General features: G+C 39.5%; 1 protein-coding gene across 15 annotated transcripts in view; it reads left to right on the top strand.

The window, feature by feature from the left end:
* RAPGEF4 (Rap guanine nucleotide exchange factor 4) overlaps positions 1–13,605 on the top strand; it is a 285,602-nt gene that overhangs the window by 230,550 nt on the left and 41,447 nt on the right. For all 15 annotated transcript variants that reach the window (XR_011233694.1, XM_069470899.1, XM_069470936.1 and 12 more), the window contains 2 exons: positions 860–948; positions 5,486–5,564. Coding sequence is in view for 14 of the 15 variants with exons in the window: in XM_069470899.1 (XP_069327000.1) it covers positions 860–948; positions 5,486–5,564 (168 nt within the window). In the remaining variant the exon portion in view is untranslated. The remainder of the gene's footprint in view (positions 1–859; positions 949–5,485; positions 5,565–13,605) is intronic.

The following is a 13,605-nucleotide window of genomic DNA, read 5'->3' as shown; positions in this document are numbered from 1 at the left end:
CTTGCTTGCCTGTCACTTTGCTTTAAGTGAAATGCCAAACAGAAAAGCAAAGTCTGAGTTTTATAAGAGGAGCACCCAGATCACCTTAATGTACTTTGTCTACAGCTGTCACTTATTGTTTTGTCACTGTCTTGAATATGACTTTGAAAGAACCCACGTTCAATTTAAAAAATAAATCCTGCCATATTGATTGAAGAACACACCATGGATGGATCTTCTGAAATAATGGCTAATGCCCCCACCAATAATTTATATTTGACATTGAAATAAATTATAGGGATTTTTTCCTGGTGATTTATTTCCTATTCATAATGCTACTGGGGTTGGTTTGTTTGCTCATTGGTGGTTGGGGTTTTGTTCTCTTTTCTCTAGTTTTATTATTAGCTGCATTTCCAAAGCATATGCCAGTGTACAGTCAGGAAAGACAGAGCATTCCAGAAATAGGCAGGGGAATCAACTGTGGGACTGAAATTTTGCTACAAGCAACCCATGTATGGATGACCTAGCTCATTTCCCGGGCCAGCTCCCACACTTCACCTGGACAGCCCTGAGTTTTACCTGTTCCTTTTTATTCCCCTTTAGAAAAAGGCTCAAGTTGCTCAGTTCCCAGCCTGCTAAAGCTGCTATCCAAGAAGTTTAAAAAAGAATACTGCTTCTAGTAACTACTTCACTTTGTGGTTTTCCCATTGTCTTCTTATGTGATTTTGGCAAGGGGCATGAGCTCTCTTACTATGAAGAGTGTATGGTTCCCTGGAATCTCAAATTTTTAAAAAACTTAGATAAATATTATATAAAAAGGTGTTTTGTTAATGATTTGACTTCTTTTGAAAAACTAATGGCATTTTTGTTTCTTATCCAGGTATACTGTGATGTCAGGAACACCTGAAAAAATTTTAGAGCATTTTCTAGAAACAATACGCCTTGAGCCAGCTTTAAATGAAGCAACAGGTATATGCATAGAACAGTTTCGTGTGTCCATTAAATCCAGGCATGGCATTGTTTTTTTTAAAACAAATCCTGAATTCATCCTCAGTGTGTATAGCCTAAGCAACTTTGGAAAGGGGTTATGTGTATTAATGTGTGAAGAGCATCCCTGTGTGGCCAGACAGGGACCAATCCTTCTGTCTCTCCTCTGCCCTCTGCAATCCTGGCTGTTGTGTAGATAACTCCATCTATTTCCTACATATTGTGAATAGTTTTCTGTGGGCATCCCTTAGGTTATTATTCAAATCGACCTTCTATAGGCATTTATTGGGTTTATAATTTAAATCCTACCTATTCCCGTAAAGCAGCAATCCCCAACCATTTTGGCATCAGGAACCAGTTTCATGGAAGACAATTTTTCCACAGACTGGGGTGGGGTGGAGTGGGGGTGATGGGTGGGGGGAGGGTGGTGTGGAGCTCAGATGGTGATGCCCGGCCCATTGCCTAACAGGCCACAGACCAGTACCGGGTCGCAGCCCGGGGGTTGGGGACCACAGCCATCAAGGATTTGAAGCTGCCTACATAAAAGGCACAGCTTTGTGCCAATTGGAAGTAAAATGGTACCCTCTGTGACTGTCCCAGTGTAACTAACCCCCCTCTGTTTCAGTTTGCTAGGGCTGCCATAAAAATACTACAAAGTAGGTAGCTCGAACAACAGAATCTTACTGTCCCACTGTTCTGGAGGTGAGAAGTCTGAGATGAAGGTGATGGTAGCCTTCTGAGGGCTGTGGTGGAGAGTCTATTCCAGGCCTCTCTTCTGGCTTCTGCTGGTTTGCTGGCCATCTTTGGCAGTCCTTGGCTTGTCGGGGCATCGCCCCGATCTCTGCCATCGTGTTCACGTGGTGTCTCCCTCCCTGTGACTCTTCATATCGTCTCCCTCTGTGCGTGCCTGTCTCTGTGTCCAAATTCACCCCCTTTTGTAAGGACACCGGTCATATTTGATTCGGGCCCACACTAAGAAGCTCGCCTTAGCTCGACCACATCTGCAAAGACCCTATTTTCAAAAAAGGTCATGTTCTGAGGTAGTGGAGGTTAGTTCTTCAACATATCTTTTGGGGGGGATAAAATTTAACACATAACACCTCCTTGCAGTGAACCAGTCTTGTTACCTAAACACAGAGATTTGAGGGTGAATAAAACAAATCTCATCACTGAACTAAGTGTTCAGAGTTATGACACTGTTTTGTACTTTGGTTATCACCTTGTATATGACTTTGTAACAGCTGTCAACTTTTTTTAAAAAATCCGATGTTACTGGCTTGTCTCTCAGAATAATGTCATGGGTTACTATTTTAAGCACCCTGAGCTCCATAGGAAACCATCTCTCACTAAGAGAAGTTCAGAGATTTATCTCAAAAAGTTAGTTCAAAATCCATTTCCATAATTGACCTTTGCAATATTCTCAAGGTGAAGATATCATTATTATTATTATCATATACCTCCTAAAAGTATTTTACCACTGACTTCTTATTTTATCTCCTCATTCCAGTTTCTCATTTATAAATAGATTACCTGAGTATTTTTATGTAGGAAATTAATTAGGAATTAGTAGATATAATAGCCAGGATTCCTGGCTCCGGGCCGGTTACTTTGAGCCCAGTATTTGTTGAGTATCTTGTTGGGCAGGCACTAAGCTGAAGCTTTGGACTGGGCAAAGTGAACAGGGACTCACCCTCCTGCCCTCAGGGAACTTGCAATCTGTAGAAGACATACAGGAATGTGCAAATAACTGGAATTTAAGGCTGAATATGATTATTGCTTCAGGGATCTGGGAAAGTATCATGGAAAACTCAGCTTTTGAAGTGGCCCTGAAGGAAGACTAGTAACCAGTTACCTGAGAAGGGGATGAAGCCTTCCATACTTAGGGACAGCGTTAGAACTGACTAGAAACAGGCAAGGAAGAGCAAGTGGGCTGGTTTTCGCAAGACTGTTGTATACCTAAGTGGGAAAAGGAAGGTAAGGTCTAAGAATTTGGGGTGCAGACCTTGGAGGGTCTTACAAAGTAAAGCTAAGCATTGGGGAGTGGTTGAAAGAATGTGATAAGAGCTTTGCTGGAGAAAGGACACTCCGTATTTAGGATGCAGAAACCCTTGAAGAACCAGTTAGGAGGGGACTGCTTGCTTCCAAGAGCCATACGTAGCCTCAAAGAAACCAAATTTCCAGGACCTCAGGTCAGAAAAAATGCAGCTGACTTTTCCCCTCTGATTAACTGTTTGCCCAGAATGTGTGACTGCATAAAGCAAGAAACAGCATCTCCCCTACTGTGAGGATTATCTCAAAGGGAAGATTCTGGTATGTTAGAAACTATGGCATCTAAGGAAAGATCTGTAGGATCTTTACTACCCATGAAGGGCAAATATATCCTTCCTTTTAAAGTCACCTCTAAAAGAGATGGGGACTGGATTATCATTGCTTCTTAAACAAAAGCATGGAGGCCTAGAAATTAGTGTATTTGAGGGCTGGCCTGTGGGATATGATCCCTGACCCTTCCACTTTTGATGTTAGAGACCAGGCTAACATCATAATTTAATATCAAACTTCATTCCCTGAAGTCTTTCTGATTGTTTCATGTTACAAGTAATGTTCATGGCTTGGAGATAAAAAACAAATCAGTATCTTTCTCAAAAATCAAAAATACAAAATAATCCTAGGGTAGGTCCATGAAATTTGCAGCTACAGTGTAGTGGGAGACCCTTGTTATTTGTAGATTTTACAATTCAGTGAGAAATCTGAGTTGCAGTGAAACCTGTTTACACCGTAGAAATGATTACACCACTGAATTTGACATTCTCTTGATTTACCAAAACATCTGTTTTCTACCTAAGACTCTTAGTTTCCTAGACTTTTACTTTTATGGCCAGGATTACTCATTGAGGGACTTGGGAAATCATTTTCTAGGAAGAAATGATTACAGAGAGTCATGCACACAAGTAAAGAGCAGGACAGCCACATGGAAATGTGGGTGCTGGGTGGGGAGCCATGCTGAGTGACCGCCTCCCCAGCCTCGGAGCACCCCGGTCACATCTCTGCTTTATCAAAAGTTCGACTACTATATAGCACAGCTCTCTGGGTGGCATATAAGCAAGCATGACCTCCCCTCTCCTCAGAGACTATATAAAACATATCAAGGTGACTCTAGATGTGAGACTCAGACAAGCCAAAGTCCTTTTGTGTTTAAAAAGTTTCATGCAGATTCTGTCTGGCACCTTCTCTGCTTCTTCTCCGCCTTAGTACAATGGGACTGATGGGTCTGGTGACACTGAGTCCTGACAGTTTGGGATCACACTCATTACTTATGTTTAAATGAGTATAACAGTTACACCCTTAGTCACTGAATCAAACTTTGCCTGTATAAATGCATTAAGAATATGGACTCTGGAAATCTAATTTATAGAGTGAAAATTGGCATATTTCTCATCATTTTCTATTTGAAAAGTTATGTGAATTTCATAATCTCAGCCAGTGTGGTTGTGGCCTCTTGGGTTCCAAGTTTCAATGGGTGTAGTCCTGCGGTTTGTAGGTTTGTCTTCATGTGCTGCCCCATCCAGCTGGCTGGAGAGTGCCATCTTTGCAGTGAAGAACCAGCCTCGAATTCAGTGACGAAGTCAATGAAGCTTATCTCTGAGACCTGTCTTTTTTCCCTTCCCATCCTTCTGCTTACCTACCTACAAAATAGCTTCAAAGATTCACGACCAGCCTGAGCAAGAGTGAGACCCCATCTCTACTAAAAATAGAAAAAATTAGCTGGGCCTGGTGGTGCACACCTATAGTCCCAGCTACCCGGGAGGCTGAGGCAGGAGGATCACTTGAGCCCAGGAGTTTGAGTTTGCAGTTAGCTATGATGATGCCACTGCACCCTAGCCAGGGTGACAGAGAAACTCTGTCTCAAAAAAAAAAAAAAATAGCTTCAAAGATAGGACAGGCACCATTTTCATCTCCTGATGTCTTTTGTTTTCCTCCAGTTGCTGCACTCAGCCTTTATCTTGTCTCTTTTTGTTGCTTTTTTTCCCCTCGCCAATTCTCTGCTCTTACTATCTCCTTTTTCTATAATTCTATCACCCTCTCAAACTTCATTGCTCCTTCTGGAAATAGGAGGTAAAAAAGAGATAAAGGAAAAATATGTTGAAAACATAAACTCGGTATATAAGTAGACAAAGAAATGACCATGTCCTAATTCTGCATATATGGTACTGCCTATGTGTGTCTTTAATTGTATATGTTTTTAAATTTTTTTGCAGCTAAGGTACCTAGTGCCATTCATACAAGGCTGTCTTTTTTTAAAATACTATACTTTTTGTCCATTGTCCCCAGAAATTGACTTTCTATCTCAAGCTCTGTCAACATCATTGTTTTTATATGAAGTGCTTCTATGTATAATAAAATCATACCCCAAACCAATGTATAAGAACCAATGGCCAAGAACAAGTAAATCTACATTCCTGCTTTCCTAAAGATTGCCACAAGAACCTAATTTCCCTTTCTCCTTTTTTCTTCCCTCCAGATTCTGTTTTAAATGACTTCGTTATGATGCACTGTGTTTTTATGCCAAATACCCAGCTTTGCCCAGCCCTGATGGCCCAATATCCTTTTGTTGTGATAAGTCTCATTCCCTTAGAGACACCCTACCGGTACATGGCCGTGACCTCCTCTCATCTTCTGAAGGTAAGTCATGGCCCAGGTGGAGTTGTGCTTTCCACTCTCGTCAAACTTGGAAATGCCAGCAGTTTCCCTCCTGTATAGACTCTGGTTTTCCCTGGCATCGGTTTAAGGATTTCCTCCTTATTACCAGTGTTGAGAAGTGTGAACCAGATTACCCCAGAAAGGTGATACTGGTGAGAAATATACATGCCTGGGAAGTAGGCTAGCGAAGGTTATGTAGAGGAATCTGGGAGTGTTATTGGGGATAGTGCCTAAGCTGGGAGACAGGCTATGCACCTGTGTCACACTACCTGGCAGGACGGAGTGTGGTCTGCTTGTGTTCTTCCTCTGAGCTGTGGTATTCATCAGGTTGCTACCCTGCTGAACTAAATACAAGTTATCATTGCCAGGGAGCTTTCCTTTCACATTCATCTTAGTCCATCTTTTCCTCTAGGTACCGAAATTTCTTTCTTTGTTGCTATTTGTTATCATTATCGTGTTGACTTAAAGATACAAAACTTGAAATTCTAAGGACAGTTCCTCTAGACAGCTTGAAGGCTGACTTTGTTTCACGCAGCTTTTCAATGGTATATTGAACGGACCCCCCCAACGCTGGTCTCTGGCACGGCGTGAGCATTCAGAAAATGTGAGCTGAATAAAAGAAGTGAATATTATTAATGAATTTCACCCTCAACTTTGGGGAACATAGGAAAGTATATTTTTAAATTCTGCTTTATTTTTAAGGCAACAAAAATTTAGACCCCAAAACACTTTGACCCTTTTGAGTCGTGAAATATATTGAAGGAGAATGCCCACCCCCACTTTTTTTTTTTTGAGCAATTCAGTTTTGGCATATTGCCTTTTTTCAGGATTATAATTACTCTCCCTGATTCTCATTTTCTTGTGCACCCATAATTCTCTTTGAAGTCAACAGAATGTGTGAGGATGGGAGATTTGAGTTGAATGTGTTACTCAGAGGGAGCTGCAAGAGTGAGATTTGGGTGTTTATTTGCCTGGAAACTATCTTTCCAAGTAATGACAGCTTAATGAGACTTACCTATGTTATATATTCTTCCTGGCTCATATTCAGTTCTTCTCAGGTAAAATTAACCCATTCAGGCTCTCTCCGTGCTCTTTTAACTCCATACATGGTAGTCATTATCACACCTTTGAAATTTCTCAGAAGGAAACAATGAAAACCACCATTGAGTTTAGACTTATTTTTTCCACAGTGAGCACACTGATGAGTCTAAGGCAAACCAAACTGGAATCAGAGTGATAGTAAAGTGGGCCAAGTCTTAGCATCTTTACCACTCAAAGCCCCGAACACTAAGCTTGTATTTTTTGCAAATTCTGATGTCTTCATTGATTAGCATATTCTCCTTCAAGAGTTGGTTGAGAACATTCAAATCACTAACTTCTTTTTTCAAACTGGTAGGTCCTGGAGAAAAGGTGCATGCCATGCGCAGGTGGGGACCAATGGGGATGCTGACATTGAGGAGGAGGAGGGAAAGATGAGAAAGTGGACAATACAATCATGGGAGACCTGTGATATCAAATCTTAATTTTTTTTTTCTGTAGCCTGAGGAATCCAGGATGGCTAAGTATAATTTATACCACCCGGTGCCCTCAGTCCGCCTGCTTCACATCTGGCCTTGTTGTAACTTAGATTCTCTTCATTGTTTTGTTTCAAATCAACTCTCTGTGTGTCAGGCACCACGCTAAGAGCATTGACCACTACGATTTTACTTCACCCTTGCAGGATTCTGTTGGGTTGGTATTAGCTTTATTTTATAAATGAGGATCTGAGGCTCCCACACCCTTGCAGTGGCATGCCCCCCGGCAAGTGGCCGAGTCACCCAGGGCTTAGGATTCCAGGCCTGGGGGTTGTCATTTTTCTCTTCACAACTCCTTTCAAAGCTTATTTAAGTTTCTAATGATTCTATAACCTTTAAAGTTTAAGAACATTGCTCGACAATATATTGCACAATGCATGTTTATCTATGCTTCAGGTGTCTAAAACCAAAGTAGGCTTAATTTGTTGAAACCAAATAAAGTGCTTTGTAGGACTTCTGTCTATCCTAAAAATTCTCTGTGATTTTCTGAATGCATTCCTTTAAAATGTGCTTTTTCATTTTTAAGAGTTTCCCAATGTTCCAAGGCTCTCAGGGGGACCTATTTTGCATATTCACTTGGACAGCTCAGGGATGTCACAACAGGCCAGTCAAGGGTTCTACTTGCAGGTCAGTTGTGTGGGGAGAATCAAGAAGGGGACTTTAGGCCTATGGGCTAGTCCAGCACTGTCCCAGGAAACTTTGTGCAGTGATGAAAATGTTTTATATCTATGTTAGCCCAATAGCCATTAGGCTTGATATTAGCTACTGTAAGGAATTGGATTTTTAATTATATTGAGTTTTCATTGATTTAAATTTAAATAGCCACATGTGGTAGTGGCTACCACAATAGACAGCACAAGTCTAGTCCTTAGATATTGGAGATAGGAGCCTAAGACAAGACGTGCTATTCTGTAATGCCTAGGGACGGTGTCCCAGGAGGCCAGGAGCTCATCCTGCTGCACTTAAGCCGAAGGAAAGGGTTCTGTCTCTGAAGGGTCATGTATGGTGAGTGCTTCTTTATTGCGTGAATGACCCAATGTTTAGCGTTCCTTTCCCCTCAGGGAGATGTTATATAGGCTCTTATAAAAGCTATGTTTCCCTGGTCATAAGTAACATAAACCAACTGTGACTGACATAAGAAATAAAGGAGTTCATCAGAAGAATATGGGGTAACTCAGAGAAACGAGGGGATCCTTGAAGAGTCCAGGCCTTAGGAAAGGGCCTCTGGGGCAGGAACTAAGGACTCAGCAGTTGGGGTAAATCTACTCCAAACACGCTGAGTCCTCGCCTCATTCCCACGTCCTTGGGAACTAGGTTCTGCTTGGCCTCCGTTGGGTCAAGCGAAGGCAAAGTACTTCACTGGACAGTTTCACAGAGACCGTCTGCAAAGCAAAACAGAGAAAGTGGCGAAACTAATGCTGAGCAGGCAGACACAGCAAACGTACACAAACTGGTTGGCAGCACACCCACAATCAACAGGAACGTATAATGTCAGGTGAACAAGTGAGTGAACCCCATGTTTTTAACACAGGGTACAGGGATAATAAAATCCTTCACCACGTTTCGTTAGTCAGTTGCTTTGGCTAAGTATTTTTAAAGTACTTAACATCTGTGGCTTTTTATAGCAGCCCTCTCAAGAAGTCAGTATTTTCACTGTTCTTTTTCCAAATCAATAAACTAGGATAATGAAAAATTATGATTTACTCAGAGAAAGGTAATTACTAGTACAGAACAGATTTGAGCCCTGAGCCGCTGACACCTATTTCTGTTCTTAGTCCACAAAGTATGTCTCTTCCAGTTTTGCTTTTAGCAGGGAGAAAGATGGTAGAACTCAGTTTAACATTAATATATCAGGCCTTTTATGTGCTAATGAGAGAGACTCTCTATTCATTAGATACACTTTGGACATGATTTGACCTGATGAATACAAGTGCTTTATAATGAGTTTTAAAGTCATATTTGTTCAATTTCTATACTTTTCATCTCCAGCTTCTTTAATCTTTTTAAAATCTGCATTTAAAATTCAGTTCAATTTTCCTTTAGTCTTAAAAAGAAAATTAAAAGCACACATATGTATATATATAACCCTATCATCTCTCAGGTATAACTATTGCTATTATTTTGGTATGTAACCTTCTAGTCTTTTTTCTATACATATAGATATACTTTTAAATACAAGAATGGGCTCATAGTGTAAATAATTTTGTATGCTATTTCATAAAACAATATTTGTGAATATCTTTCTATCTTTAATATGCCATTAAATATTTTTCTGTACCATTTTTCTAAATATAGATAGCATTGTCATCCTTAAAAATAAAACATCCTCATTATAAAAAAATTTCAATAACTACAATAAGAGAGCAGAGCAAAATTCATCTGGTATCTCACTACTGTTAATAATTTTATGAAAAACATTTCAGAATATATATATAAAAAAGTACATAAGCCTTTATATAAATTAAATCATGTTACATGTGCTTTTTAGCAATATGCTCTTTTTTACTTTATTGTATGTTGTGAATATTTTTTCAAACTAATACATATAAATAAAACTACATCATCTTTTTTTTTATTGAGTACTGACAGTGTGTCACAGAGTGACACAGGGGTGGAGGGCTGGGGGAGGAAACCAAAGAAAGATACATTATCATTTTTAATGACCACATAATATTATATGGTATATTTGTTTAGCCTCTTCCTATTGGATATTTAGATTATTTTCACATTTTTTTGCAATAACAAACACAATAGGATGAATCAACATTCTTCCAACTAAATCTTTAATCTTTGTCCATGTATATGATAATTTACTCATTTTAAATTTCTAAAAGTAGGCAAACAATATGTAATATTTTCATACTTTTCATGTTTATTCCCAAATTGCTCTCCAGTTGTCTTAACTCTGTGCTTTATGATTAAACTCTGTCATATTCTTGTTTGTCTAAATAGAGGCTGGCCTTCAATTCATTAAGTGATGACAACTAAGTTGATACTATTTTGAATTTTAATAGCTGTCTCCTTGATTCGGAGTATTTTCACATCATTTACTTTACCTTTCCAACACCCATTCCCTAAATGTGAGGCAAAAAGGTCTGGTATATTTTTTATTTCATTTGACATATAAGAGAAATCAGGGCATGGGGAGGCCAAATAACTACCCAAGAATCTGCATGTACTGAAGATGTTTAGAGAAAGTCCATGTACCACTAATGTAATTATGGTTGATTTCCCCAACATTCATGCCATCTTGGTTGTCACTCTGGCCACTTGTAGTAATTGGCTGTCCTTGCCAATGACTGGTTCTCAAATGGCAGGCCCAAGCTAGACTGGGCCAGTGGAATTCAAAGAGAAGCTTCTTGGGCTTCTGGGTAAAAACCTTTTCAACATTTAAGAGAGGCCAGGCACGGTGGCTCACACTTGTAATCCTAGCACTCTGGGAGGCCGAGGCGGGAGGATGGCTGGAGGTCAGGAGTTCGAGACCAGCCTGAGCAAGACTGAGACTCCGTCTCTACTAAAAATATAGAAAGAAATTAACCGGACAACTAAAAATATGTATAGAAAAAAATTAGCCGGGCATGGTGGCGCATGCCTGTAGTCCCAGCTACTCGGGAGGCTGAGGCAGTAGGATTGCTTGAGCCCAGGAGTTTGAGGTTGCTGTGAGCTAGGATGATGCCAGGGCACTCTAGCCCGGGCAACTGAGTGAGACTCTGTCTCAAAAAAAAAAAGAAAAAAAAAACATTTAAGAGAAAGAACAGGATGCCAGTAACCCCAGTTGCCAGCAGCAGCTGCCCTACAACCGTGAGGGGAATGAACCCCAGGATAAAGCTGAAGTGAGTGGACAGTCAGAAAAACATGTGTCTGTGATGACATCATTGGCATTTGGACCAGTTCTGAAGCTTACTCTGTCAATAGATTTTCTCTTGTGTCAATGAATACTGGTCTTTGTTGTTTAGGACAGATTCTTGCTGCAGCTAAAAGAATCTTAAGGGATAAATGGCTTATATTTAAACTTACAGAAATTCAAATACAGCAATAATTTTGGTCAAATATTTTCTATTAGCATACAATTTTCTTTGGCTTAGTATTCAACACAAATTTTATGCTTGGGCACGGAAATAATTTAGTTTCCTGAGTTAAAAAGAGAAAATATAGTATGTATTTGCTACTAAGTTTTAGTGAAAACTGCCTTTTCTATATTTCATTCCTATACAAAAACAAACACAACAACTTCCCTTCCTGAAAAGGCAAGGTCTCTGTCATTTAGACCTCTGTGAAATTGACCCGGAGATGTTCTCTTTATAAGGTGACTTCAGTTTTCTAAGTGGGACATTTATCAAAATTTGCATTTCTTGTTGATGAAAGATTTACATAACAACATCAGGTTTATATTCTTTAGATGAAGCCAAGTGTTTAGGAACATTCTTTAGATTCCTAAGAAAAACTTAAATTTTGTTTAAGTCACATTTGGCCATTGTAGTCCCCATTTGATTCTGAAAAGTATTTGATCCATATGTCACCATTAGAACAATTTGCTTTTGCAGATATGCAATTTGAGAGTTTATTTCCAATGAGGAAGACTTGGTTTGATGACAATATGAACATGATGTGCTCCTTGGAAGAAAAAAACTGTCTTATCAGATATGCTATAAAATATTTTCTATGTATTTTCTCAGCCTCTTATCAACACTATGAGGTGTGTAATCTTTTAATCTTGTTTTTTACAACAAGGAAAGTGAGGTTGAGCAGCTAAATAATTTGCCCCAAGTTACACAGCTAGTAAAATGTTAGGCAAGATTTGAACCCAGGCAGCATGTTGGATTAGGTCATGTCTTGAGTATTCTACTGTGAGTACAAGCCCCTGGTTTGAGACTTAAAAAGAGAATAGCCAAGAACTAATGACTTCTACAAACACAGAAAATTCTGAAAATCAGTGGGAAAAAATATTCTGAGCAAAACAAATGGGAGATATCTAAAGAAATTGAAAGCACAGAAGGCGCTTCTGCGAGCTTAAAGTTAATAGGTGCATACAAACAAAAGAGCAGCCTGTGTTGGTAGGAATAGCATCACAGAGTTAATCCCAGAAATGCCAAGTCTTATGAAACATCCTAAAACTATCCACTGAAAATATTTTAAATGATTTCGAGAGGAGGATCAGTAATAATATTGATAGCTAAGATTTACTGAGTACTTAATGTGTGTTTTACCTATATTATCTCATTTCATACTTAACAGCAATCCTATGAAGTTTACTGATGAGGAAACAAGGCTCTAAGTGGTAAATTAACTTGCCAAGGATGATATAGTTGATATATAAGTGGGGAAGCCGGGATATGAACCTAGGTAGTCTAATGTCAGAACCTGTATTCTCATGAACATACTGCATCAAGGAAGGAACAGACTCAGTGGCCAGAATGTTGGGCTGCTGCACAAAGGCACGAAGCCTCAGATTATAGTAGGAAAAGCAGAAGCTCTGAAGTCAGAAGACCTATGTTTAAGACCTGTGTCTTGGCCAGGCGTGGTGGCCCAAGCCTATAATCCCAGTGCTTTGGAAGACCAAGGCAGGAGGATCGCTTGAGGCAAGGAGTTTGAGACCAGCTGGGCAACATAGCAACTATCTTTACACAAATAAAAATTTAAAACTTAGCCAGGCGTGGTGGCATGTACCTGTAAGCCCCAGCTATTTGGGAGGATTATTTGAGCCCAGGAGTTGGAGGTTGTAGTGAGCTATGATGGTGCCACTGCATTACGGAACAAGACCCTGTCACTAAAAAAAAAAAAAAAAAGAAAGAACAAAAAAACCCTGCGTCTTACAAGCTAATTACTTGGCAATTATCCTTAGCCTCTTCTATGTTATAGGGGTAATTACACTTGCCCCATCCCCTTTACCAGGTTTTTGTGAAGATCAAATGAGGTTACACGTGTGAAAGTACATTATAAACCTTAAAGCCCCATATAGATGTTGCTATTATTATTGTACCATCATGAGAGGAACATGGCATATCGTAAAGACTGTACAAAAGCTTGGTCTCGTCAGTGTGCAGATGACCCCCAAAGTTTGTTTTCAGCTGCAAGCAGAGATCTTGTATGCAAAGCAGGGTTTTAAAAACAACAACATTGAAGAGTATCAGTTTGAATGTTGTTAAGTGTTTTATAAATAGCTGCATAATTAGCATGTACTTACTGCAAAAAGTATACATAATATTTTATTCCCTGTTGTAGGCTGTAAATGAAGCTGCTGCCTCTACATCCTAGGAGGTTTTCACTTACTTTCCCCGTGATAATTTTAATACATGGAACCATTATTAGCTGAATTAAGAATAAGTAAATGAGCAGTAAAAAAAAAAAATACAGAAAAATTACAGGT

The sequence above is a fragment of the Eulemur rufifrons genome, chromosome 1, assembly GCF_041146395.1.
Source record: "Eulemur rufifrons isolate Redbay chromosome 1, OSU_ERuf_1, whole genome shotgun sequence".
In the NCBI taxonomy this organism is placed as follows: domain Eukaryota; kingdom Metazoa; phylum Chordata; class Mammalia; order Primates; family Lemuridae; genus Eulemur; species Eulemur rufifrons.
Note: the sequence above shows the minus strand (reverse complement) of the source record. Positions and strands in the feature narration are given on the sequence as shown.